The 26705-nt window shown below is 39.8% G+C and overlaps 1 protein-coding gene across 3 annotated transcripts in view; it reads right to left on the bottom strand.

The window, feature by feature from the left end:
- Positions 1–26705, bottom strand: part of CACNA2D1 (calcium voltage-gated channel auxiliary subunit alpha2delta 1) — a 671705-nt gene that overhangs the window by 133513 nt on the left and 511487 nt on the right. For all 3 annotated transcript variants that reach the window (XM_054017298.1, XM_054017306.1, XM_054017317.1), the window contains exons 8-10: positions 25450–25519; positions 24255–24305; positions 22757–22856 (exon numbers count right to left, since the gene is read on the bottom strand). In XM_054017298.1, coding sequence (XP_053873273.1) covers positions 22757–22856; positions 24255–24305; positions 25450–25519 — 221 coding nt within the window. The remainder of the gene's footprint in view (positions 1–22756; positions 22857–24254; positions 24306–25449; positions 25520–26705) is intronic.

Below are 26705 nucleotides of genomic sequence, written 5' to 3'. Positions count from 1 at the left end.
CAGTCATTTTTCATCCACAGCTCAATGCTATCCAGTATACTTATCAATAAACCAAAAAATAAAATGAGTTGTCTAATATATACATATTGATTTTTTTAGTGTTAATCAAAAGTGTTTGTCCAGTAATTATTGATTAATTGATTAAAATTCAGTGGCTGATCTTTAGCAACAATGTGAGAATCAAGGAGACAGAGGGAGAAAGTAAAAGTGAGAACAGGGAGAAAGGCAGAAACAAGGAGAAGTGGAAGTGACTGATAACAGGGATCAACAGTCCCACAAGTAGCTGTCTCCTACATTTAATCTGCTCATATAGTGATATAGCTATATGCGGCCTGGTTCTCCACTGCCATACGCCTAGTGCCAAGTAATTGTAAAACACTACCCAATCAGAATGGTAGCATATTAACACTTACTTTGCATGCGTGTAAATGATGCAAAGTGTCAGCAGAAAATCAGGCCCATAGTGGGAAGAATAGCACAGCTGGTAGTATTGTAAGACATCGTTTACAGGATTTTCCCTTCCATGAGTTGTATCTGGGGCGGGAAGTATTTGCTTCATTGTCTGGGAACAGATTTTAATTATAGGTATAAAGAAGGCCTTGCTTTATTGTGAAGGGCATCTTATGTATGTCAGCAGATAGCCACTAAGTGCAGTGCAACTGAGAACTCTCACTAATAATGCTGAAGTTTCTGGGGCAGTAGTTCTGTGCTTGGGGAATATTTACTGAGCCTCGTAACATGTTTTAAGCTCTAGTCGGAAATCTAGGTGCAGGGTTAGGATCTAAGTAGAAAGAGACCTAGGGTGAAATACTTGCTCTGTTGAAATAAATAGGAGTTTTGCCATTGACTTCAATGGGGCCAGGATTTCACCCCCCAAGTCACCCACCTTCTCTCTTTCCATTGCTCACTCTTAACACCTAAATATCACGGTGACTGGGTGCATTCAAAAGATAAACAGATAAATCCTTTAAGTGTAAAGGTTTTATTAATTTATTTTGTAGGGCAGATGACCAACAGTGGAAAGCTTAGCCTACAAAGTATTGTTTATGCTATCATTTACTGGCACTCCAAGGCCTACAACAGCCCAGGTAACTAGGTCAGAATGAGAAAAAAAAAAATCAAATCTGTTTCAAACCTGTCTTGCAAATGTGCATGCAGCTCCATCTTGCTCCTTGACTATATGTGAATAAGTTCAGTCGACATTATTACGGTAGTGTGTGTTATACTATATATTCATGTACAATTGCACATGTAATTTCTTTTTGTTAGAAAACAAACGTGTCAAAGTGCCACATTAACTAGAGAGTATAAGAAATTTGTTGTTTTCCAATGTCACTGTTGTTTCATAAGCCATCCTTGAATTAATGTAAAAACTAGGGCTGTCACATGATGAAAAAAAATTACATCGCGCAATGAAAAAAATGAAAGTGAGAACATACGAATGTTTAGCATATCTGGCATGTAAATACCTTGCAATGCCAGCTACAAAAGTGACATGCAAATACCTGTTCTCACTTTCTGCTGACATTATAAATAAGAAGAGGGTAGCGTTATCTCCAGTAAATGTAAACAAACTTGTTTGTCTTAGCGATTGGCTGAACAAAAAGTAGGACAGAGTGGACTTGTAGGCTCTAAAGTTTTACATTCTTTTGGTTTTGAGTGCAGTTATGTAACAAAAAAATCTACATTTGTAGGCTGCACTTTCACAACAAAGAGACTGAACTACAATACTTGTGCTGAGGTGAACTGAAAAACTTTTTTTGTTATTTTTACAGTGCAAATATTTGTAATAAAAAATAATATACAGTTTGTATTCTTTGCTGTAAGTGAAATCAATATATATGAAAATGTAAAAAAACATCCAAAATATTTAATAAATTTCAATTGGTATTCTATTACTTAACAGTGCGATTAAAACTGCAATTAATCGCTATTAATTTTTAAAATTGCAATTAATTTTTTAATCATGTGAGTTAACAGCAATTAATCAACAGCCCTAGTAAATACCAAACACGCGAACACCCCCGGTCTATTTTTATTTTGAATATCGTATATTTTAGCACTAATCTAATACTTTGTCATCTTCATGTTCCATATGCTTTGCCTGGCAGCTGATTTTGTTCATTCTTTGCCCCCGTTAGTGATGCCCTTCAATGGTTTATTGATACGGCTTCCTAGTATATATTCTGTTTTCCCAAGGCATTTTCCCCCACCTACTTCCCTAAAATTGTTGATAACTGTTGATATAAGGGTGTATCTGACATGAGAAATAGCTAACAAAGCCATCTACATGTTCTCTTCTGCATCAATAAGGGAACAGGAAACTATTATTCTGTCTTCTCATTTCTATGGCCCTGATCTAAAAGCCATTAAAGCTTATGGTAATCTTTCCAGTGTTAAGGGAATTGGATCTGGTGTTATGTTTATCATCATTAGTCTCTGAGGAGTCTGGTCTGACTTTCCTGATTTGTCAGTAGGTAACACCTTAGGCTCCACAAACAACATACACTCTGCAATGTATGAGAAGATTGATAGAACGTAAGTAGTGCAGACCTTAAACATGAATGACCATGAGAGAATGCTATATTTATTCAGATATTCTGCATTCTCTGAACCTGTTATGTCACCATCTGAGATGGGTAGAGGAGGCTGCGTTTTGTTAAACTTGGTGGATTGGAGCTTTAGTTTTCAGAAAACTACAAGTAGGCATGTTTTGGACCAAGGAGAGAATAAGGGTGGTGAGAAAGATATATGGTGCCCAGTTCTCACTCATCTTTAGCCATGAAGCAAACTCTTTATGGTTATCACCCTTGCCTGAAAAAAAAAAAAAAAAGTGACAACACAGGTGAATTCAGTTCAGAGTTTTGATGTTCCCTATTCCTTTGAGTCACCTACTATCGTATGCCATGCAAGAATAATATCAAGCTAGAAGTGTAGATCTAGACCTGGTATTGAACTGAGGATTCCTACTAGAAAATATTCACACAATTAATAATTTTAAAGTTCAGTCCTTTTCTAAAGATTTCTCCCCAGCCTCTAGTCTTCCTCTCCCCTCCCCCCCCCCCCGAAACGCTCGTTTGTGGTGATTCTGATTTAGAAGCAGTACAATGTGCTTTGCCCACACAGCAAAACCACAAGTGTATACATTGCTGTTAAAATAGGCTTTGAAGTTATGAACGGACACACTCAAATGCTGTTTCTTATAATAGTAAATGATAACTCACCACATAATTATTAGGTGCACATAGGATGTGAGAGCACAAAACATTTTTGTGCTAAGGAAGTCTTTCAATTTGCCTTGACCTAATTTTGAAACTGGGAACGGTAGCATTACATGAGGTAAAGTAATTTTTTAAAGAAAATTTTCTAATGGACGATCAAGTACTGAGAGGACATTACAGTACAAATGTTTGCATGTGGAGAGAAAAAAAATGTAACAATATTTGATATTCAGCTCTGCCCTATAAAATCCATTTCTTTTTTTGTAAGAGAAGAGTGGAAACATTAAACAGTTTCAGTCAGATTAATCAAGTTTCACCGAAATCTAAGAACCAAATTCTGTTGCAATACATTGAGCAGCTATAGCCATACCACAGTGGAGATGAGGGAGCTGAGACCCAGAAAGAGCTACTCTTCCCACCTCAACACTCTGGACCCAGAATCATGAAACCAGAACCACTCTCTACCGACAACATGGCACATATGGCTTCAGCTCTACCACCCACCCAGCCATCTGACCTCAAAGAAGAAAATCTGCAGGGAGAAGCTGGCCCAGAAACTCAGCCAGCAGCAGAAAGATGCAGCTATAACAGAGACCTTTGGGCATTGTTCATATCATCAATGGCAGACTGCTTCCCCCCCCCCCCAATTTTTAGTATTCTTCCCGCTCTGCAGACTGGCTGTTTGCTGCAATTCCCGTTGTCATAGTTTCTTCACTTGAGCCTCATTGCACCAGCCCTCCATACTCACTTTCTTCCCCACCTCCCTTCAATGTACTTCTCTCCCTTCGTCTGACCTCTTAGCCAATGCCCTCCCAACAATCTACCTCCACACCCTTGCAAAAATAATAATAAAAAAAATACACCATGGAACTAACACGCGATTGGCAACCCAGTGTTTACTTGAAGTGTATGTTTCATCTTCTTCCCACCAATCCAAAGGTGCCATGCTTTGTTCTGCTCCATCTACAATATGTACATTTAATGAAATAATAGGTTTCAGAGTAGCAGCCGTGTTAGTCTGTATCCACAAAAAGAAGAACAGGAGTACTTGTGGCACCTTAGAGACTAACAAATTTATTAGAGCATAAGCTTTCGTGGACTACAGGGCTGTAGTCCACGAAAGCTTATGCTCTAATAAATTTGTTAGTCTCTAAGATGCCACAAGTACTCCTGTTCTTCTTTTTAATGAAATAATGTGTATAAACTTGAGCTTAAAGAATCATGTAAGATTAGGGCTGGAAGAGACCTCAGGAGGTCATCTAGTCCAATCCCCTGCTCAAAGCAGGACCAATACCAACTAAATCACCCCAGCCAGGGCTTTGTCAAGCTGGCCCTTAAAAACCTCTAAGGATGAAGATTTTACCACCTCCATAGGTAACCCATTTCAGTGCTTCACCACCCTCCTAGTGAAATAATGTTTCCTAATATCCAACCTTGACCTCCCCCATGGCAACTTGAGACCATTGCTCCTTGTTCTGTCATCTGCCACCACTGAGAACAGCCGAGCTCCATCCTCTTTGGAACCCCCCTTCAGATAGTTGAAGGGTGCTATCCAATCCCCCCTCACTCTTCTCTTCTGCAGACTCTTCTCTTCAAGCCCAGTTCCCTCAGCCTCTACTCGTAAGTCATGTGCCCCAGCTGTCTGATCATTTTCGTTGCCCTCCGCTGGACTCTCTCCAATTTGTCCACATCCTTTCTGTAGCGGGATGCCCAAAACTGGATGCAATACTCCAGATGTGGCCTTGCCAATGCTGAATAGAGGGGAATAATCACTTCCCTCGATCTGCTGGCAATGCTCCTACAAATGCAGCCCAATGTGCCGTTAGCCTTTTTGGCAACAAGGGCACACTGCTGTCTCATATCCAGCTCCTCATCCACTGTAATTCCCAGGTCCTTTTCCGCAGAACTGCTGTTTAGCCAATATGGTCAATATACCCTCACCCTGCCTTGGGTAGTGGTGGGGTAGGTATATGCATGCTCAAGGGAGTATGTGAGTGGGTGGCTGCTAGGAAGTCAACTGGGTGCTGGGACACCAAAGGGGAGAGCTCCAGGGGTTGAGGATGCTGAGGCTACTTGGGGCAGAGGGACCATGAGGGACCTAGAGAGTGCTATGGAGTAGTAGATGCTGGGACTCTTTGGGTATCTAAGGGAAGACTGAGGAACAGGGCAGGGAGTCTGGAGGTGGTATGGGCACCCTCACTGTGCGGCTGCTGCCCCCGGTGCTTTCTCTTGCCACTGCTGCCACCGACTCCTGGCTGCTCATTCCAGGCCCTGATCTAACAGGGAAAACAGTGTCCTCTAACGGGCAAACACCACATGCCAAACACCTGCAGTATTTCTGCCTCTCAGCTGGATATGTGGAAATCCAGCTAAGATATGGGAAGGTGTGACAGGGTTGAGAGATGCATAACATCTTGCCTACATAGACTGTAAGCTCTTCTGTCTCTTACTTGTACAATACCTAGCTCAATGGGGCCCTGATTTTGGGGTCCACAGGTGCTATGGTAATATTAATATAAAATTCATAATACATAAATACCCAAGAGTCAGGATATACACTTGCTGCAAAAGCAGCATTGAGGTTATCTATAGTCTGGCAGGCAATAGCCACCTGAGGGATAACCCAGTACAAGAGAGTGTGAGGGGAACCATTTCTAGACAAGGTGTACATGCATAAAAACATGTGAGAACAGAGGGTCTCTGCTTCTACATGGGAGGAACAAGGATTAGGGCAGATGGCATCTATTCCATGTCTCCAAATCTGAAGAGTGTGTTTTTCATAAGAGGTCTGATCGTTCTGAAAGCAAACTTTCACCCTTAATTTGGGTTAATTCTAAGTTGGCTCCATAACATCACTTTTATTAAATTCAGAGTCCAAAGGGTTCACTTGTTAATAGTGTTTCCCAAGATATCAAATATAATTTTTAAATGGCTGTAATGCACCAAGCGTTTGGGATAGTTACTTATACATTTTTAAATGATAAATTACCTTCTAAATGTATGGCAGTTATGTAGCTAACTGCATGTATCTTGCAGAAAAAAATTGTATTGAGCAACACTGGCACAAAATATTAATTGAACAAAGAAAAAGACAAGGTCAAAATGTCTACTTTTACTGAGGAAAGTTATAATGAAGAGAGAAGTTGCATATTTGTAAGACAGAGTGTTAGACCAGGAAAACAAGAGTCTTCAAATGCTAGACTATAATTAGAGGACAGCAGGCTGAAGTAAGGAAACAAAGTAGACAAGACTAGTTTTCTATTAGATAAAACAATCAGTTTAGGTAAAATCCTCCACAGTGGACATCAACCTATTCTTCAGGAGAGGAGCCCAAGAGTCTGAAGGTCAAAGAATGATTGACAAAAACGGCCGTAAGGAGGGACAAAATTCAGGGTTATATTTAATTAAGCTGAGCTACAATAAACTAAAGAACTGAACTAATTGAAGCACTTCATGTGTAAAAGCCTCCAGACTGCCCTTAGAACTGGTTAGTCCTTCCTTTTGCACAATACTAAAATAGTTCAGCGCTCTACCCAGCTGACAATGTGACAAATTCCAGACTCATCCAGGACCATGTGGAACCTCAGACATGGCAAGAAATATCCTATCTGGCCAGTTTTCTGTTACATTCATATCAAATATGCCAGCACTAATTCAACCATTAATCTTTCAAACATTTGGCTATTATAAGCAAAAATATCTGCATACCATATTTGACAACTACCATCCATATAACTTATCCAAGAATAGAAATCAAACAATTTGGTTCTCCTGTAGCATTTGGTGACATTATAAACAAGTAAAACAGTAATAGTGCAGGGAAGTACATTCCTTACACTGCCTTCAGATTGTTTGTGAGAATATATACTTCACACTTATACAGTGGCTTTTATATACCACAAAACTGAAAAACTGACCTGCTCAACCTGACACTGGAAGTCTATGGCACAGCCTAGAATAGAGCCCAGCTCACTAGACTCTGAGTCCTATTTACTAATCCTTTACACCAAGTTTCCTTTCACTTTTCAACAGAGGAAAATCACCTGACCTTGTACCATGGTCTTTGTGACTAATTGGACAAAATAACTTTCACCTACTTTGTTTCAAAAAAGTATGTGCCATTTGTTTTTTAAAAGTCCACATATATTAATCCTATGATAACAATTATGTCCTATTAAAGATTTAAAATCGGAACTGATTTAATCCATATTTTATTCAAGAATCATTTTTAGCTTATCCATAATAAATGTGCATTGACTGGGCGTTTGACACACTGATATTTTCCCCTCACTTATCACATTAAAAGTAATCATACTGAAATCAAGATATTATTGTGACGAAAAGAAATTTAAGATGGATTTGTGGTACTGTGCTGTGGGTTGAAGGAGCCATCTTTAAAAGAATAGCTGCAAGCAACACCCAATTGTTCCAACTAGAAGACATGTGTTTACCATGCAAGTCACTTTACAAACATGAATGAGGTTTCCCAGTTCCCATGTGAAATAGTCATGTTTTATTCTTCTTTAATTTGCAAGGTAACTGCAGCAAAAGGTGTCTTGCCCAGGTCACCTGTGCGTGAGCGTCTAAGAGACTAGACGCTAAGAAGATTGACTCTCAGTTCCATGCTGTCTCTCTCTGCCACATGCACCCAATTCCCCGGTTCTCAAATTTGTCCTTGAACTTTATCCTTGATATCCTAGTCTATCCTATGTTAACCACAAGGGCAAATAGGACATAAATCCTTAAAGCATAAATTCTTATGAGGATCCCATAACCAAGATTTAGTCAAAAAGTATATACACTGCTAATGAAATTTATTCTGAATAATACAGCACTGCCAAAGAAAAATCTTTGGTTTCACAGATGATGTATAAATTGATGTACATTTGAAATTCTCTCTTTATATCTACAGATTCAGAGGAGTAAAGAGGATTTAAATCTGCAGTTTAATGTTAATGTTTCTTTTGGAGAATGTGGGAGGCAATTTAAATACAAATGAAATATTTAAATTGACTTTCCTCCGTTTAGCATTGGCCTGCTAAACCCAGGGTTGTGAGTTCAATCCTTGAGGGGGCCATTTAGGGATCTCGGGCAAATATCTGTCTAGGGATTGGTCCTGCTTTGAGCAGGAGGTTGGACTAGATGACCTCCTGAGGTCCCTTCCAACCCTAATAGTCTATGATTACATGGAGATCCAAAGTGTCCCCTTCATCCCATCGCCTGGAGTGAATATTACTTGCATTGCCAGCAAAACTCGCAGGCAGCATCCACTAGGAAATCAGAAATGGAAGCATCAAAAATAGAGCATGCAAAGAGCATCATCTTGGGACATGGAAGTAGTTCTACCATTCATTTATCATTAGTACAAATGATTTATTATATTAATCTGATCTTTACAGGAAAGCACTGTATGTACATTGTATCCAATATGTTCATATATATGTTTTTATATAGCTAAAATAGATGTTTCCCATTTATCACAAGGGACTCTCCCTTTTTTTATATATTTGTTCAGACCCAACCTCTCGATCAGTATATATCTATGCTGTTTCTGGTGTAGGTGGGAGCAAAATATACTCATGATGAGCCATAATGAAAATCAGCCAAGAGGAGAATGATTAGCACATATGAACACAAGTCATCATAAATAAAACCTTGGCCCAACGGTGCTATGCAACTCATTTTCACAAAAGATAAAATATTAGGGAAACCATCTCAATGGTGAAAAGACATTATATATTAATCATTTCTAATGCAAATTAATGAGACATCTTTGCAGGTTTCAACCACTAGGTGGTACTATAGTAAAAAGCTTTGCCTGACCTGAACTTACACAGACCATCATTTTACTTTTATACAGAAGGTTTTACACTTCGTCCTTTCTCCCTTCCCAGTATAGCAATCAAAATCACAACTTTTTGTGAATGCCGTAAATTGCTTGTTAAACAGACTCATTATTACTTTCTCTTGTGCACCAGATGGGCTGAAGGAACAGGCCCATTAAGATATAAATAATACAGAAGCCTCCATGTCTTGAACACAGGAGGTTCATTGCTATGGGGAGGACAGAAAACCGAGCCTATTCAGCTGCAAAGTGCACACACGTTACAAACACAAGTCTATTCATTTCAAATGAATACTTCCGAAGTGTTTGCAATACTCGCTGATTCCAGCCATAGGCTGAAATTTTACACAGTTGACGTGATGCCTAAATGTCCCCCTGACCTTCCAAGTACTGTACAATAGATGATATTTGTAGCACTTGCCTATCTAAGTCGTATTTAAATCTTAGCTCAGATCACACTCTCAGACCTCCTTCCTTGTCACTCCCTTAGTCACATCACCTGTTGGTTTACGAACAGTTATTGCAGAATGCAGCCAGGGTAATCAGAACCCCTTTAAATGACAATACACTGACTAAAAATGAATATTAAGCAAGAGTCAGATTTTTGAATTTCGATGGGTATTTTTAGATGTCCAGCACTGCTTGATGTTTATGAAAAATTAGAAGCACTTGAACCAATAAGTAATTCTGATCTCTGGGCCGGCTACAGGGACAAATCCCATCTATTTAAAATACTGCAATGGGGTTATCTGAATAAATCAAAATATGACTCTGGGAATACTGAAAATTGAAAAAAATACAGTCAGCATGTTGCAGACCTAATATGATATTACTGCTGCTGATTTTTCAGTCTACTGAGGGTTGTTGCTACGCTACTCCTACCTCATGGCTAAAGCAGCTTGGTGACCCAGTTGTATCTATACATATTAAATGAGCAGGAGTAAATCAGATCTGATTCTATAAGGCTTCCCCTTGTACCTAAATCCAGCTTTGCTGCTTTCTGTTGTGTGTGTGTTTACACGCTGTCGGCTCCGTAACAGGGTTTTAGGTTAATCCTGAGAATACCTGAACGAGAATAAGGGCAATTTTCTGAACTACAACCTATATTTGAGTAGATATTACTAATATTTATCACAGGCATTTAGAGAATACTGTAATAAGACACAATAGAGCACTTGCAAGTGTTAATCACCAGTAGATTTCAGAGCACTGGAATATTTGAGCGAATTCAGCAAACAATGGAGGTTTGCCTTGCAGTCCAGACATCACAGAGAATAACATTTTATGTTAAAATTTAGGGTTCATATCTTGTTATGGAAAATAATGTTTTTCTGTTATGTTTGCATGCCATTCAAAATAAAGTCTTCAAGAGACATTTCACATGCACAATACACATTCTGTATGGTGACCTATACAAATCTCACCCTTTCAGGAGCACCATATTTAAAATTATTCTGCACAAACAGGAATATATGTTGAATGTACTGTATGTAAATTTGTAATACTGTATCGCCTCATATTTGACAATATAATACTTAGTTCTTCCTTTTCATGCTAAACATGCTTTGAAATGTTTTTTATGTAGAGAATTACATGCACATGAATTACAGAAACATTTAACACTGTCTGGCATAAACATTTATTAAAGAAGATACAATGAGAGATACCTTTTGTACAATATATCAGTTACCATAATGAAGTCTCTCTGTTACATAGTTATTCAAGCAAAGACTACATGAAATATTTAGGATTAATTCTGGGCCAAACTCAGTATGAATTTACACTGGTCTACAGATAATCTCCAAGAGTACAAAATCTGGATTGCACAGAAATCAATGAAAAAATATCACCTGACAAAGGAACCAACAGTTGGAATACAGGGTAAGATTCTGTGCAGTGCCTCTTGGAATTACTGCACAGAATTCACATCCCAGGGGCACCGGGGGATAATGTGGCTTTAAGTCATTTTTAAGTCTCTGTTCTACAGCTAAACTACGCCAAGGTGTTGCCCGACAAAACCCTCATGTAGCTATTCATGCCCACACCTGAGAGACTGGGATTTAGGGTCATGTCAATCAGCTGTAGGAAGTGGCACAGTGTGATTTAATCAGTCATGCTAGGTTTATGTAGAAATCCTGGGGAACAGCAAGCTTAAAACTGCATGTGCTAAACACTTTAGTTCTACATATTTAATGTAGTCCTTGCATTTATTTCCAGGGAGAAAGGGCTGGCTGAACTATTTAAGTCATGTGAAGACTGTCAAGGGTTAATATGTCATAATTTCCTCTGGGATTTACATTTCTGCTATCTGAAGAGCTGTGCTTTGTTGCAGAAAGGAAACCTGCTGTTAGAAAGAGCTTAAATGTATGAGTAATACAGCTGTTTTCCCACTAATCCGGTTATATGCTTTGATAGCAGTAAGTGGTAGATGATAGGGGTAGCAATTCAATCCCAGCACGCTATGATTTAGAGACTTGGTTGCAAATGTTGACACAGGGAGTGTAATTTGTTTATGATTGTGAGTAGGCTGTGGTTTCTGGAGAAATGTATTTCAACTTCAAGCCTGCAGAGGGTAAAAAAAAATGCACCAAGGAAAACACTAACTTGTAACAACAGACATGTTAAAGGTCAGAAGCTGTAGGGCTGCTTAGAATCACTTACCCTTTATAAAAATACAACCAAATATTTACTGTTTAGATACTGGAAATGAAATATTATGCGTGTGCTAGGGATAATAGAATCATGCTTTCGGAAAACTGAAAGCTCATCTCTAGCTATTATGCTGTGGTTTGGGAATGTGTGAGAAGGAGGTTAGGGTGGGGGGCAGAATTGTTTTGAAACAATACACCTCCCAGCCCTCCCACCCAAATTATAGGCTGAGATCTTCAAAGGAGACAGACATCTACCTTCCATTGAATTTTAATAAGAGTTTGACTCCTAATTCTCTGAGGCTTTTTCGAAAATCTTAGCCATAGTTACTTAGGCTGCATAGTAGGTTATCAGCAGTGGTCCCATGGAGCTGCTAGAGTTTCAGTGATGCTGGGGCATTCTAAATAACAAGGCTGTTTGAGAGGAGGTGGAGTGTTGCTAAAGATATCTGGGTGGATCAAGCGAGCATGAGGGAGGTCCTGGAAGCAGAGGTTTAAATTGGTCCACGGAAAGACAATTCTAAGAGCCTCCATCTATGCAAGAAGTCTGAAAGTCAGTGGGTCAAATTCAGATCATAAGTACATGGATGGAACTCCAATGATATCAGTGGAGCTGTAGCGCTCTGATTCCAGGTGAGGATTTAACCCTAAGTCTGTTCCTGGGAAAAGACTTTTCCAATGTTTGCTGAAATCAATGAAAACCCTTCTCATTTACTTTAATAGGTGCTGAATCAGAGCCCTTATGTTTGAGACAAGATATATACCGTTCTTAATTAAATAAGCAATTTTTGTTTGCATTGGGCGGGATTATCTTTGCAAAAATTAGTTTTTCAAAATATTGCTGTAAAAGTTTAAACAAACATCTAAACTTTTAAATACAATTTCAGTAGGTTTGCCGATCCAGTATACAGAAATACAATCTTCTCCCTATTCCTACTCCCTTTTTATACATCCAAGGACCACCCTGGCCCTTTTTTCCACACTGGGAAATCATGTTTAATTGCTTGTCCTTTATGGGCTCTGAATCTTTTTCAGAGTCACTGCTTTCCAGGATAATCTCCCATTCTGTAGGTGTGGCCTGCATTCCTCCTTCTTAGATGTATAACTATGTATTGGGCTGCAGTAAAATGCATTTTGTTTTAAAGGACACAGCTTACCAAATATTCCAGATTGCTCTGTATGATTGCCCTGTTCTCATCAAAATTTACCATGCCACCAATCTTTGTACAATGTACAGATTTTATCAGCAGTGATTTTACCTTTACTTCCTGATCACTGATTAAAATGTCGAATAGTGTCAAGACCTAGTGCCGATCCCTGCAGAATTCCACAAATAACATCCCCTTCAATGCTGATTCCCCAGCGACAACTACTTTTTGATACCTGTCAGTTATCCATATCTTAATCCATTTAACTTGTGCTTTATTGCTATTGTGTAGTGCTAATTTTGTAATCAGAATGTTGTGCGATATTGATTCAAATGCCTTGCAAAAGTACACAGTTTGCATCTGCACAATTATCTTTATGAAGCAAATTTGTAATCTGATCAATGAACGACAGCAGATACATTGGAGACCTATTTTCCATAAAACTCTGTTGACCGGCATTAATTATATTCCTACACTTTAATTCTTTATTAATTTAGTCCTGTATCAGCTTTTCCATTATTTCACGAGACTGATGTCAGGCTAACCCAGCCTATAGTTACCCTGCTCATCCTGCTTGTCCTTTTTGAAAATAGGCACCACATTAGCACTCATCCAATCGTCTCACATTTCTCCCTTATTACAAATATAAAATTAACATCAGTGAGCCACAGATGTCCTCAGTCAACTTTTTTAGGACTTTGGGGTAAAAGTTATCTGGGCCTGCTAATATAAAAATGCTTATCTCTAATAGATGTTGTTTAATGTTCTCCTTAGTTATTCATGAACTGGAAAGTATCTCATCCTCCTCATAGGATACGAGTACATCATCCTGCTTCTTTCCCAATAAAGAACAGAAATATTCATTGAACGTTTCTACCTTTGCTGCAGCATTTTTTTAACAATTTTACCATTTCCATCTATACCATTGGTAGGATTTCTTTTTATTTTATATTTTATTTTATATTTATTTAAACACCTTCTTAATTTCCTTAGCCCTGTGAGCCATACTTTACTATAATGTACTGCGTTCATGTATTGTAGCATAAACCAACAAAGTAGTTCATCAACATAGAGGTGTACTGAATCAGACACCAAACAGAGCTGAACTTTGACTATTACTGTGCTGTCAGAGTGATGGGCATTTCATGGACAGACAGAATCAGCATTTAACTTAAAATATTCTCCCAGTACATAAAACAGAAATACCTTGGAAAAGCTGATTTAATATTCTTATTCTTGCTTGGAACATTTTGCTAAACATTGCTATGATTATTACATTTATCAAGCTGTAGAATATTGTTACTTTCTTGGCCAAAAGATACAGAAGGGAAAACGCGTAACTGCTGATGAAGGGAAGTCACACTTCGTAACTGTAATTCCTCAAGATGTGCAGTCCCTACCTTTATTTTACCGTGGTTATGTATGTACTCCATGACCAGAGATTGGTGGTGGTCCCCAAGGTATTGGATACCTTCGGTGCCAAATGGGGGGTGGTACCCCTTTGGATGGACAAGGCTGGAAGTAGGACGCTCTCAAATCTCTGTCTAGACTGAACTCTCTAGGTGAGGAAAAGATGGTTCCACCGAAATGTTCCAACCCTCCAGAAGATTTGATCAAGTTCTAGTGGTAGTGCCATTGGCACCAGTATCAGAAAGCAACAGCTAGCAGAGGGAATGGGAGATGTGCTTCTCCCTGGTGTTAGAATCTCCCTGGTGAGGGCTGGTCACTCGGGGGTGGAGGGGTGGGAGTGGGGAACGATAGCCCAGGAGGAAGAAACTATCCTCTGGTGTGGTGTTGGATGTTGGAGCCTTAGAAAGGCTGAGTCTTGTTGTCCTGCACCACTGGAGACAGTGTGAAGGAACTCTTGGTAGTCGGTGGTTCCTCCTGAGGCTGTGGTGATACTGCTAGTGATGGAGCCTCCAACCGCATGGTTAACATCAGTACTGATGGTTTGTGGGCCTTCAGCTCTCAGTGCTTTGCTTTAGTCAGTACCCAGGTTGGTGTTGATGGTGATGCGGGGAATGGTGCTGATGTAGCCTTGCTCCTGTGCCCTTTTTGACCATGGTCTTGAGGCTTAAGAGGACCTAAGTCTTTGTGTCCTGGGCAGAAAGACTTGGTCAACTTGGATGGAGAGGGATCCCTTCTCTTACAAGGTCTAGAAGATCTATTCTTACATTTATGAGAGTGACTCTAATCGTTCCCACTCCTGAGTCAGACATAAAGCTATGATGAGCACACTTGATGTCTCAGGCCAACGTACAGGGGTCTCCCCGGCCTGGATCTGACTGAGGGCTCATGGCAGGATACATTAGATGCTTCTGAAGCCAGCGTTCTTGTGCTTGTCACATCTGGCTGGGAAAGGAGAGGCAAATACTGTCCTTAACAGAGATATGAACTTCTCTGAGGTAGTAAAGGCAGCACTGGTGGCCATCGCTGACTGAAAAAGGGCATAATCTAAATCCTGCGCCGGGGGATTGGAGGATTTCCTGGGGTGGGGATTGTGATAGGGTTTCCACCCCACACAAGGGATTAAGGTGGTCAGCTGGGCCAATTAACTGCCTAGGATGCACCTGGAGGGAAGTAGTCTGGGAAGCAGACACTCTCTGGGAAAAGGGTGGTGTGTTTGGGGCTGTAGAGCAAGTAGCCTACAGTTACTCCCTAGGAGGAGGGAGTTTGGGGCTGGCAAACCCAGAGAAGGAGGGAGAGCCAGAAGGTAAGGAAAGGCTCAGGGGAAAGTCAGCAAGATTCAGGATGGTGCAGACTTTGGCTGCTGATTAGAGGGCCCTGATGGAACCCTGTGTAGAAGGCGGGCCCGGGTTCCCCTACCAGCCACTGCGTGAAGTGGCTCCATAGGGGCAGTGAATGGGAAGACTGCCTAAGACTGCTGGTAAGGAAAGACACTGATACCCCAGAAGGGGGAAGCACGCATAATGACCTAGCCAAGGGGCCAAATCATGAAAAGGGAGCACCCTGAGTGACACAGAGAGAGAGTGCAGCAGTAGGGCACACAGCGAGCTGGAAAAAGGGGCCTCAGACCTGGAAAGAGCTGATTCACTAGACTGGCCAGGTAGAGGTGCCACCTGCTGTGAGTGGACTCTATGAAAACCGCTAACAATAACTACCAATTAGCTTTCAAATATCAACAAGAAAGAATGTCAAAGAAGATCAATTCCAGGAACTGGAGGATTTCAACTCACGCCATGAGGCAATAAGAAAGACGTGAAGAGGCTTTGGTCCACGTTGCTGCTTATACCCTCAGTATGGAGCGTAAGGAGAGCAACTGTGCAGGCAGAGACCAACTGACACTACTTGCTAGAAATTGCCAGTCTCAGAAACATGAAGCATATGTGTATCTACAGTGAAACACAGATAGGGACTGGCACATGAAGAAGAACCTACAATTCTTGCTAAGGTAATATAAGCCAGCTGACTAATACTGTGCCAGTTACCACCCAGATTTTTATTTATTAGCTATAAACATTGTTAACCAATAATATGGGCCCACTGAATAAAATTACAATTCTTTCACATGAATAAAGAGCTTTGTTTTGTTTTAGGGAGAATCAATTTGGAATTGTTAACATGATTATTCCTATTATTATGAACATGACCTTTCATGAACATAACTCCATTCATCCAAATGATCCTCAGATCATTTTATGAAGTATAGGTGGGAAGAATTAGATTACATTAGGATTAAAAAATAATCACTGAGCCCACTACTCTTTAACTGCATAAACCATCAGATTTTTCTGTAAAAAGGAGAAAAGCAAGCAAACAAAAAAAATGTTTAAAATGGAAGAATCCCATATTCAACTAAAAGTGAAGCTGAGGTGGCCCTTCCTGTTAAGAGTCTGCTGTGTGCTGAATTTATATATGCAATTTAAAACAATCTAGTTTATTTATTTCCATTTTGGTAATTGTTTACTTTTTGTGTTTCACTCTGGCAAGCTGTTACATAGTGCTAAGCAGCTTAAGTGAAACAAAAATTAAACACACTATTAAAATCAATAATCACCACAGCAATTAATGTCAATGTTGTGTTGGGTGAATGCCACCTAAATTTAAGTTATATAAAAAAATCCTTATAGTGGAATATTTTATTCTCATTGTCATCATCATTTATATATATTTAGTGCCATGCTGTCAGTGTTTGACTTGGCTTTGAGATTTTGGCTGGGCTGTGGGAAAATTAAAGAAAGCAAAACTAATATAGAAAAATAAAAATAACATTAAAAACAAAATATGACTGTATCAAAGTTGTTCTATTTTTACTTCCATTGCCTGAAGAAAACCTTGCGGCGGTAAAATCATTTCAAACTTGGTTTTCTATTTGTGGCATACACATCCCGTTTTCTTGTCACAGAAAGGAAAATGTCATAGTTGAAATCCAATCTTGTCTAACAACTGCAATCCAAAATAGGGTTTTAAACACTTTAAAATATAGGTTATAAAAACTGAATTGTGATACTGCAAGGATATAGCCTATTTTTAAACAGTATATATACACAACGCCACCACCACTTTCCAAACTGCATTGTATAAAAATATTTAAAAGATGTCATATTCTGTTATGCACAGATCCGTGGGCCTTGACTTCCCCTGAGTATGAATGCTCTAAGACAAAAACATCCTTGACTTCCACAATGAAGTCTCTAAACACTGCCACACACAAGAGCATCACAAATGTTCACTGGATTAGAAAATATATTGATATTCTGCAGGTTATAATTCAACTGCTGAGCTTATTGTAAAAGAATTCAAATGGTATTTAACTCCCTTTGATGTGATGAGTCCTTATTTTCGTACAGTGCCAGATCTTGCTTGCCTAGCTGACTTGAGTAAAGCAAGGAGGATTTCCCAAGTATACAAAAGGTTATATGAGCAACAGAAAAAAAAACAGTTGCACCACATTAAAAAAAAAAAAAAAAACCAAGAAAAAAGAAACAGAGCATAAGTTCCCCTATGTACATGACTGTGCATGTATGTTCATGTACACATATTTCAGCAGGCACTCTGGTCATGCTGGGTATAGTTAAAGTTTGGTCATGTCTAGGGCTGGGAATGGTATTCATAGTGAACAATTTTCTTCATTCCAAATTATTCAACTAATTTCCATCTAGGAACTCCTCATGAGTTTCCCATGTGTATTTGCTATTCATTATTAGTTGTGCATGGTTGGAACGTAGGCTACAGAAATCCTGGATCATGGCAGGACCTGAACTAGGTTCTCCATTGTGGTCAGGCGAGAAGACTGGGAAACAGGCCAGAGGGGCTGGGGAGGGGGGGGAGTCTGGAGATGCCTTAAGCAGAGATTGGGAGGAACCTGACTGAGGGGGTCACCACCCTAGATTGCGGGGATCACCACTCTAGAGTGGCAGGTACTTATATAGTCCCTTCCCCTGGCAATGACATGATAGATTGCAAAGGCATGAGATAATGCAACCATCTCAATTTGTCCATTCATTTTCACCTAAAACCACTCAGTTTAACACAAACTGAATAATTAAGGAAACTCAAGCTTTCAAGTATGCCAGACATAACCAACAGAGAATAACCTACAGTACCATAACTGAGTAACCTTGAACTCTTAGATTGGTAAGACTATAAAGCTCTTGTCTAAAGCGGCAGGAAAAAATGAACTTGGGACCAGATCCTCAGCTGCCAAAAATGGGCATAGCTCCATTGAATGCAATAAACCATGTTGATTTACACCAGCTGAGGGTCTGGCCCTTTTCTCTTAAACCGGAGAAGATCCAGAAGGACCAAACAATGAGATTTCAATTCACTTTGGCAGGCATCACCATTTTCATTATAGAAACAGTTTTTCTGCTTTAATAAACAACTGAGCATGAGGTATTTTCCACTGCAGTTCAAACCAAAGAAAACCCTCTAATTCAATATTAAGAACTTTAAGGCAGAAAATGCCACTTCCATTAAAGCTTCCTTCTTTACTACTAGAAGAGAGGTCTAACTAGACTGACAGCTAAAAGATGAAGCAGTAGATGGTGTTTAAAGAGATTTGTATAGTATTATTTCAGGATGTTCTCCCTGCAGCCTGGTTATAATTTATCAATAGAAGTTGAAAATTGTCTCCAAAATCATTACGTACTTACTCATCACACATGCTGTCGCTTGGCTTTAAGGGTCTGTCAGTGCTTCCATTCTAAATTCTTATATTCAAAGTTGTATAGTTCAGTCATAAAAAAATAAAAATAAAAATAAAAAAATGCTCAAGGCTAAGCCATGGCATTCTAGGGTTCCCCGCTGTTTAAAAACAAACTACACCAAAATAACTTATTTTGCCTTCACACAGTTTTGCAGTTCAGGACTTGGCATAGTGAATTCTAGGCCAGAGCTTGAAAAGCAATGCTAGTCCAAGAGACTGTTTAAATTGCAACATTTCTTGAATCTACAGATTTAGGAATGAAAGTTAAAGAAATCACAGTAACTGTATTTTTTGAGTTTACGTCCTCTGCATAGGCATACGGTTTGGGAGATATACCTCCACCCCTCCCCCCAAACCTGAGCTTTATTATCCTTCCAGAAAACTATGCTCACACCAGTCCTCCAGTTCCAGATACACATGGATGCCAGGAAGCCTGAAGAGAACAGCAATTACTACGAATCACATGGCAAATGATCCTAGTGCTGTACACAGGCTGAAGAGTAAGACTTTGTCTGGGTAGCAACTGTTGCCTACATAGAAATAAAGGCCCTTCTGGTGTGCCAGTTTTATTGCAATGAGAAAATAGGCAACTTTCAAGTCAGAAGTCCAGAACAAGTCTTAAGAGGCAAGGGCAGGAATGAAGGAATCCAGGATCAGCATGTGGAACATGAACTTCATGATGTAATAGGTCAATTTCTGAAAATTTATAATGGAGCAAAAGCAATCTTTGTATTTTCAGCATGAAGAAATACTTTGAATAGAAGCCTCTCCCCTCTGTAGCACTGAGGCAATTTCATTGATTCTAAGGCCAGAAGGGTCCACTGTGGTCATCTGGTCTGACCTCCTGTCCCTCACATGCCATAGAACTTCTGTAGCCCCATTCTTAGGACAAACTCCACCTTTGCATTGAGAAGCATCTCACGAGAGGAATACTTGCCAAGGAATTGGGAAGGACAATTCAAATACAACATGAGGTGGAATTTGATCAAGTAACTGAACTGAATAATCTTTAGCAGTCAATAATTCACAGCAATCCCATTCCCTTCTGCAAGGAAGCAGAGCAGATGGTCTGCAAAAGGAGGAAGGGAGGGTCAGGAAAGCCATATGCAAGCTGGTTCTAGGCTCTCAAGTAATGCTTTAACCCTCAGGGCTAGCAGGTGTTTGCATTGCAGCTGCCTCTGTCTGGCATGTTTCTCTTTACCTAGTCTTCTGTTGTCAAGAGTGGGGTTTCTGGACCTGAGAATAGAAACCATCAAGTGAAAGGTGTTGTGTCTTATAACCAAACGAAGATTATGTAATGCATCCTTTGCTCGGCCTCCCACCACTGACCTTGCAATGGACCTGGTTTGCTTTTTGTCTCATTTGCTTAAGGGTCCTCTTCACTATACAAAAGACCCCCCCCACACACACACACACTCTCTCTAATGAGAAGATGTATAACTCAGCTCTTTGCCTCAATTAAGTGAGAGCATGGAGGACTTAATCCAAAAGTAAAGACGACAGATTATGTCCGCCGTAACTGCCCTAAGAGAAGTGTCAGAGCACAATAGGGTGCAGAGAATGCTTGCTTGACTCTACATCCCCCTAAGACAACCCCTACGTATGCTCCACAGGCAAATGATCTAAGCAGTGGAAGCATCTGATACCAAAGCTGAAAGAGCTATCCTGGCCTGGTAGCTGTCCATACAGACCTGCAATTCCAGAAGAACAAACCTTCCTGCCTTAAAAAACTTGTTCTTCTTTGTAACTTTACCAGACAGAAAGGAACAACCTGGTTAGAAGCCCTTCATCATCTTTCTAGCTGTTAAGGCAATCAAGATGTAAAAGTGGTTGAAGAAATTCTGGAGTTCTTGCCAAGATAGGCAATTGGGAGATAGGCAACAAGCTCTCCTTGGTGCTGCAGGAGCTAAACCTACCATCAGCCCTATATCAAGGACATGTCCAGTTCTTTAATCAGAAGAATATTTTCCATTAAGTATTCCTGGGGGAATTCTGCGCCACTGTGCAAGTGCAGAATGCACGTCCCCTTCAGATTTTTTTCCCTACAGAAAATACATTCTGCCAGAGAGGCGCTGCACTTACACCTTTCTCCCACCAGGTGGTCCCAGAACAGAGAGCAGTCAGCTGACTGGCAGTAGCAGTCAGCAGCCAGCTGTGGTCCTCACAGTGCCCTGTCTGCAGAGCCAGGTTAGGAGGCATGGGATATGCGGGAGAGGGAACAGACAAAGTGGGGCACAGAGGCATGGAGCTACTCGAGGGTCACAGACTAGGATTGAGAAGGGCTAGTAGTGGAGAACTAGCGGGGGCAGGGGTGTAATGGGGGTGCAGGGCCACGTGGGAATAGGGAGCAAGGGGTGCAGGGCTACATGGGGACAGGGGAGGAGGTGGCTGAATGGGGGTGCAGGGTCACATGGGGACGGAGGCAGGGGGCGCAGGACCACATGGGGACAGTCAGGGTACAGGGACACATGGGATTGGGGAAGAGGGGTACACGGACACATGGGGACAGAGGCAGATGTGCCTGAATGACAGACTAGGGGTCAGCCAGGATCTGCATGGGGGAGACTCCCCAACAATCCCTTCTGCCTTCCAAAAAGCCTTGTTCTATACTTCTCCCATCCACCCCCAACAACCCTCCAGATTAATTCCCAGCAATTACTTCCCTCTCCCTCAGCTCCTCCGTTACTCCTGACTCCCCCAATCTGGGAGTTTATGTGACCACCACACCTAGGCCATTCATGTGGAGCTTCCAGCTTCTCAGTCCTGTTGGCACTGCCTAGGAAACTCATTCCATGAGTCTTTTGGTGAAGGGTTGGTGAATAATGATGTTGAGATATTGGGAAGGCGGAAACCGTTGATAGCAGTAGATTGTCCACGTAAAATAGTTTAATGTGCAACCTGTGGTGCATAGTAGCAGGATGCATACTCTGGAATGTCACAACCTTTACCCAACAGAGAGCCAAGGCTCGACCGCTGGAGGGTGCTCTGTCTGCCCTGCACAGCCTGCTAACTCGGCTATGTGGCTCCTGCCACTGTCCAAAGAGAGTTCTCCACCAGGCGTTTGAGGCTTGATAGTCATTGATCCATATTATGATTCTTCCAGCCATTTAAGCTCTAACCATTCACCCAGACCATTAATTTCTATATTAAACAATACACTGTTACTGTTTGTCATGATGTACCATGAGCTGCACTAAATTACACCAGCTGAGAATTTGGTCTGTTATGCACAAGAATAAATGACTAAACAAGGTGGAAGTCAGTGGAGAATCAACTCCTTACCCTCATCTTATTCTTTCTCAAATAAGTAACTCCTTTATTTTCCACTACTGAGGCTGGGAAGCATGCAATGATCTCAGTAGTAATTGCATGTGCAGAACAAATGAATAATGTTCGATAGAGAGCAACAATGTGGATTAGAAAGAAGAATTTTGCTCTAATAAACTGAAATTTTCTTAAAATTAAGCTTTCTTACATCCTGGTAAAAAGCAAACTTTGCCTTGCACAGTCCTGGATCTCAACCAATCACTTCTAATTTCAAATCCACATGTCTCAAAGCTTCAGTGCTTTTCATTATATTTAATAAAATGTTTGCATCACATATTTCAGCTTGGTAGGACTGTGTGTCCAGCTTAAGACACAACCAAGTACTCAACTCTGGCCCAGAAAAGAGCCTCCTTGTATCACTGCTGCCAGCACCAGTTACTGAAAGAATTGATACTCACTGAAACTACATTCACGAAATCATCATCTGACAACGTTTCTAGCATCTCAATGACGGAGGTTCGGATCAACTTCAGTGTCAGTCCACTAACGCTCCCACTCCTGCATAACAGAGATAATTTTAAAAAATGGACTGAATGAGTTCAATTGAAAACATACAGTGGAACTAGATTTTATAAACTGGCTCCCATATTTCCATACTCAAGATTGCTCCAGAAGTGCTTACTCAGTCCCAAGTCTCACCTTTAAGAGTTGCTCTGCAATGGCAGTACTTGCTATAAAAAAACGAAAGTTCCAGGGTTGGTCTCCAAGCCATAACGTTGTGGCTCAGAGGAATAGTTCTGTCACCTGACCCATACTGACACATTCTTTCCTCATTTTCAATTCATGATTGCCATGAGAATTTCTCACATGCAAATTATGTGTTCCCTAAATATTCTAGGGCTTTACATTTTCAGGGATCTAAATTGCAGAATGTTTGTTTCAGGGCAAAGCTCAAACTGGGGTGGTGGGGGGAGAGAGGGGTGGAATTGCAAATGCTAATAAAACACACCTCTGCAATACAGAAGTATTTGACTGCATTTAAAAGCATCAAATGCAATCTCTCCCAGTGAGGCAAAGAACCAATGAATAGATTTTTTTTCAGTATAAAGCAATCTGTGAGACACTTCAAGCCTGATGGTTCCCCCAGACTCTTGACATTGGCTTAACAAAGGAAATCTTGGCAGGGGTACAGAGAAATGTTTTTTATGAATTTCTTCCCTTAGTCCTCAAACAGCATGGAATAAATCTCTGAATATAAATACCAAACCAGGGGCAAATTTATTTATACAATGGGAAATGGCAACTGTAAATTTGTCATAGCATGTTATAACATTATCTTCATTAATATTATTGTAATGTAGAACAACCCCATTTGAATAATGGAGCTAATCAATACAGCTATAAATGCCATTTTACTCTCAACATTCAGTCCCCTGGTATTTAATTTTGGCTTTACATTCAAAACACTTTTTTTTTTAAATCAGGGTATTCACACATTAAAGTATTTATTTTGACTGTTTGGGGATTAATGTTTTGACAGCTCTGAAGGGGTTGGACTTTAGGCTTTTGAACAGCTTAAGATAAACTGTGGAAAGCTAGAATACTATACATTAAGCATACATGAGTTCTCATCCTTTTGGTCACCAAACCATGCTAATTAATTCTCAGACAAATCCAGCTCCTTGCTTCTAGTAATTTCTTTTGTGTTTCACAACAAGCTCTGGCATTCACCTGAGGCATTTTCAATTGGTTACTTCAGTAATTGAGATGTTGACAATATAACAACATCAGATGGACATAAAGGCATCCTAATATCAAGGCCGTTTTTTCCAACAATTCAAATAAATGTCTTTTATTTTCAATCTCATCTCTCCTTCAACTTGCAATAGTTTGTTCAAAAGGTGTCAAATAGCTTTTCATCTCTCCAGTATTAATATCCAGTCTTTAAACACTTACGCATCAACTAAAATAAGCATGTCTTTTGGAGATGCAGCTCCTTGGATGTACCTGAAATAAACAAATGAAAAGGTATGAAAGATAAAAACTTGAAAACACCACTCCAGCGTTTGATCAAAAGACCCTGGGATCTCTAAAACCAAGTCTAGCTGAACCAAAGGAACTTCTCAATTGTATCTCAGTAGGAAATTCATCCACTGTCACTTTTTCTCATTGCTTCTCCTTCTAGGTAAACAAAGGTTCAAGTAACAATAGCGAGACCTGGAGGTAGGATGTAGGAATTCACTATTCTTGTATGTCGACAACAGAGAGGGGTGAATAGGATTTGACAGCTAAATATATCTTGATGACAAGTTAGCAGGCGAATTATTCCAGCAGCCCAACTCAGGCAAAGATTTTTTTTTAAAATGAGAGTACAGTAAAATGTGGCAAGAGTGACTACTCATGGGAATTAGTAAATGTGGTTGCTTGTAAGATGTTGTTTCTCTTCAAAGGAATGGCACTGCCACCTTTACTTCTGAACTGCTGCTGGGAGGCCAGACAGCAGTTTCTTCATAGTTAAATTATAGGGGGGAAAAGGTTCTGTGGCCTCTGCAAGTAGTTGCTCATGACAGGTGGTCTCTCTTCAGAGGTGGTCACTCAGGCAGGTTTGACTGTATACTTAACCAATAAAAATGAGCAAAATATAAATGAGAAAATACAGTGAGCAAAAAATGGAATACTATTCTGATAGAAAAAATGCTCAAAATCGGTACTGAAAAAGAGCATTTTAAGAGAATGTCCACTGCTCTGGTGACCGTAGTACTAGCCTAACCCTCTAGGGCTGAGTTTGTAAATCATTCTGGAAAACAGAATGATTCATTTTGATCATCCTAATTTGGTTTGGTTTGGTTTGTTGCCTTCAATCCAAGTGTTTAATGGTCTTATCGTTATGCCACCTGGGTATTTGTCTTTATCATGAAAATTCCTTCTGTATAGCAATATGGTATTGCATACATGTCACCTACCCAGAAAGCTGAACTGGGCTTACAAAGAAAGTGAAAATATTTTAAAATTTGAACTTTTAGTCCTCAAAAATTATCAGAAGAGCGTTTAGTGTAGTGTTTAGTACATATTTACTATTGATTTTGTTCTTTATCAGAATATGTACTACCTTGACAATTTCACGTGCTTCATTCCTCCGAAGAAAGCTTACCATGGTCTTCTGCGAACATCATATAGATCTATCTTGTTTGGAGTTCGGCTTTTATCTACCCATGGGGAGGCTAAAAATGAAAGAAGATATATTGTACTCATTTCAGTATATTGCACATTATTTGAATAAAGTAACATAATGCTAAAGACTTTTCGAGAACATTAAAAAACCCTTTAATATGTGGTATATCAATATTTCACACTATTAGTACTATACAAATAATTACATGTGGTAGGAAGTTAGAATGTTCTTTATCTTCTTACACTTTACTAAAAATATTGTTTTTATTAAAACAGTTCAAAGGGAAGTACTGCCATTGACTTCAATGGTGCCAGGATTTCACCCAAAGTATTTTTGGGATTGGAGATAACCTTTTAGGACAAGCAGATACTTTATAAAACAAACTTTTTAAAATATTCTGGTCTCTGGAAATGCAAGCCTGATTCAAAGCTCACTGAAGTTTACAGGAGTCTTTCCACTGATTTAAATGGGCTTTGGCTGAAATCTCTGATTAGGAAACAGATATGTAATGAAAGTATCCTGAAAATGACGTTCAACTAAAGTATCAAGGTCTGCAAAACTGCAGAAGAGGGAAATCTGAAGAAATCAGGAAGATTCTTAATCTTTGTAATACTTCAGCCCCATTGCCCTCTACACAAACAGATCGAGGCAAGCTATTTCCAGAGGATAGAGATATTAACAATTTCTCTCTCTGCACTTTTGGAATCTGGAGAGCCTTCAAGCGGTTAAGCAAAGCAATAAAGATACTTGGGACAAATTCTGATGTCGGGTACAACAGTATAAATCCAGAATAACTAGTTACCAACAACCCATGATCAAATGTACCATCAACATTATCACTATTTATTACTGAGTACCAATAATAGGACCAATCTCTGAGTAAAGTCGGGGATGATGATCTTCATGTGATGGACAAAGGAGTTCTGTCCCTCCTGATGATATTAGATTGTACGCTTGTGACAATCTCCCTTTCCAAAATTTCAAATAGTTTCTCTGTCCTCTTTCACATCTCTCAAGTCACATTGACTTCCACTAAGTCTTTCTAAAATGACCACTATCATTTTTAACATAGGCCATATATTATTTTTGTCTGAACTAAAGAGTAAGCTCCTTGGGGCAGGGAACACATATTGTTATTTACGCAGCACCAATTGCATTATTGGTGTTCAATAAATAATTATAGAGAACTTTAAAAGTATAAACACACATATAAGATAAGGTGAACCTGATCCAAG

This window comes from Malaclemys terrapin, chromosome 1, assembly GCF_027887155.1.
Source record: "Malaclemys terrapin pileata isolate rMalTer1 chromosome 1, rMalTer1.hap1, whole genome shotgun sequence".
NCBI lineage: Eukaryota > Metazoa > Chordata > Testudines > Emydidae > Malaclemys > Malaclemys terrapin.
The sequence above is the reverse complement of the archived record's forward strand: the minus strand, read 5'-3'. Positions and strand labels throughout refer to the sequence as shown.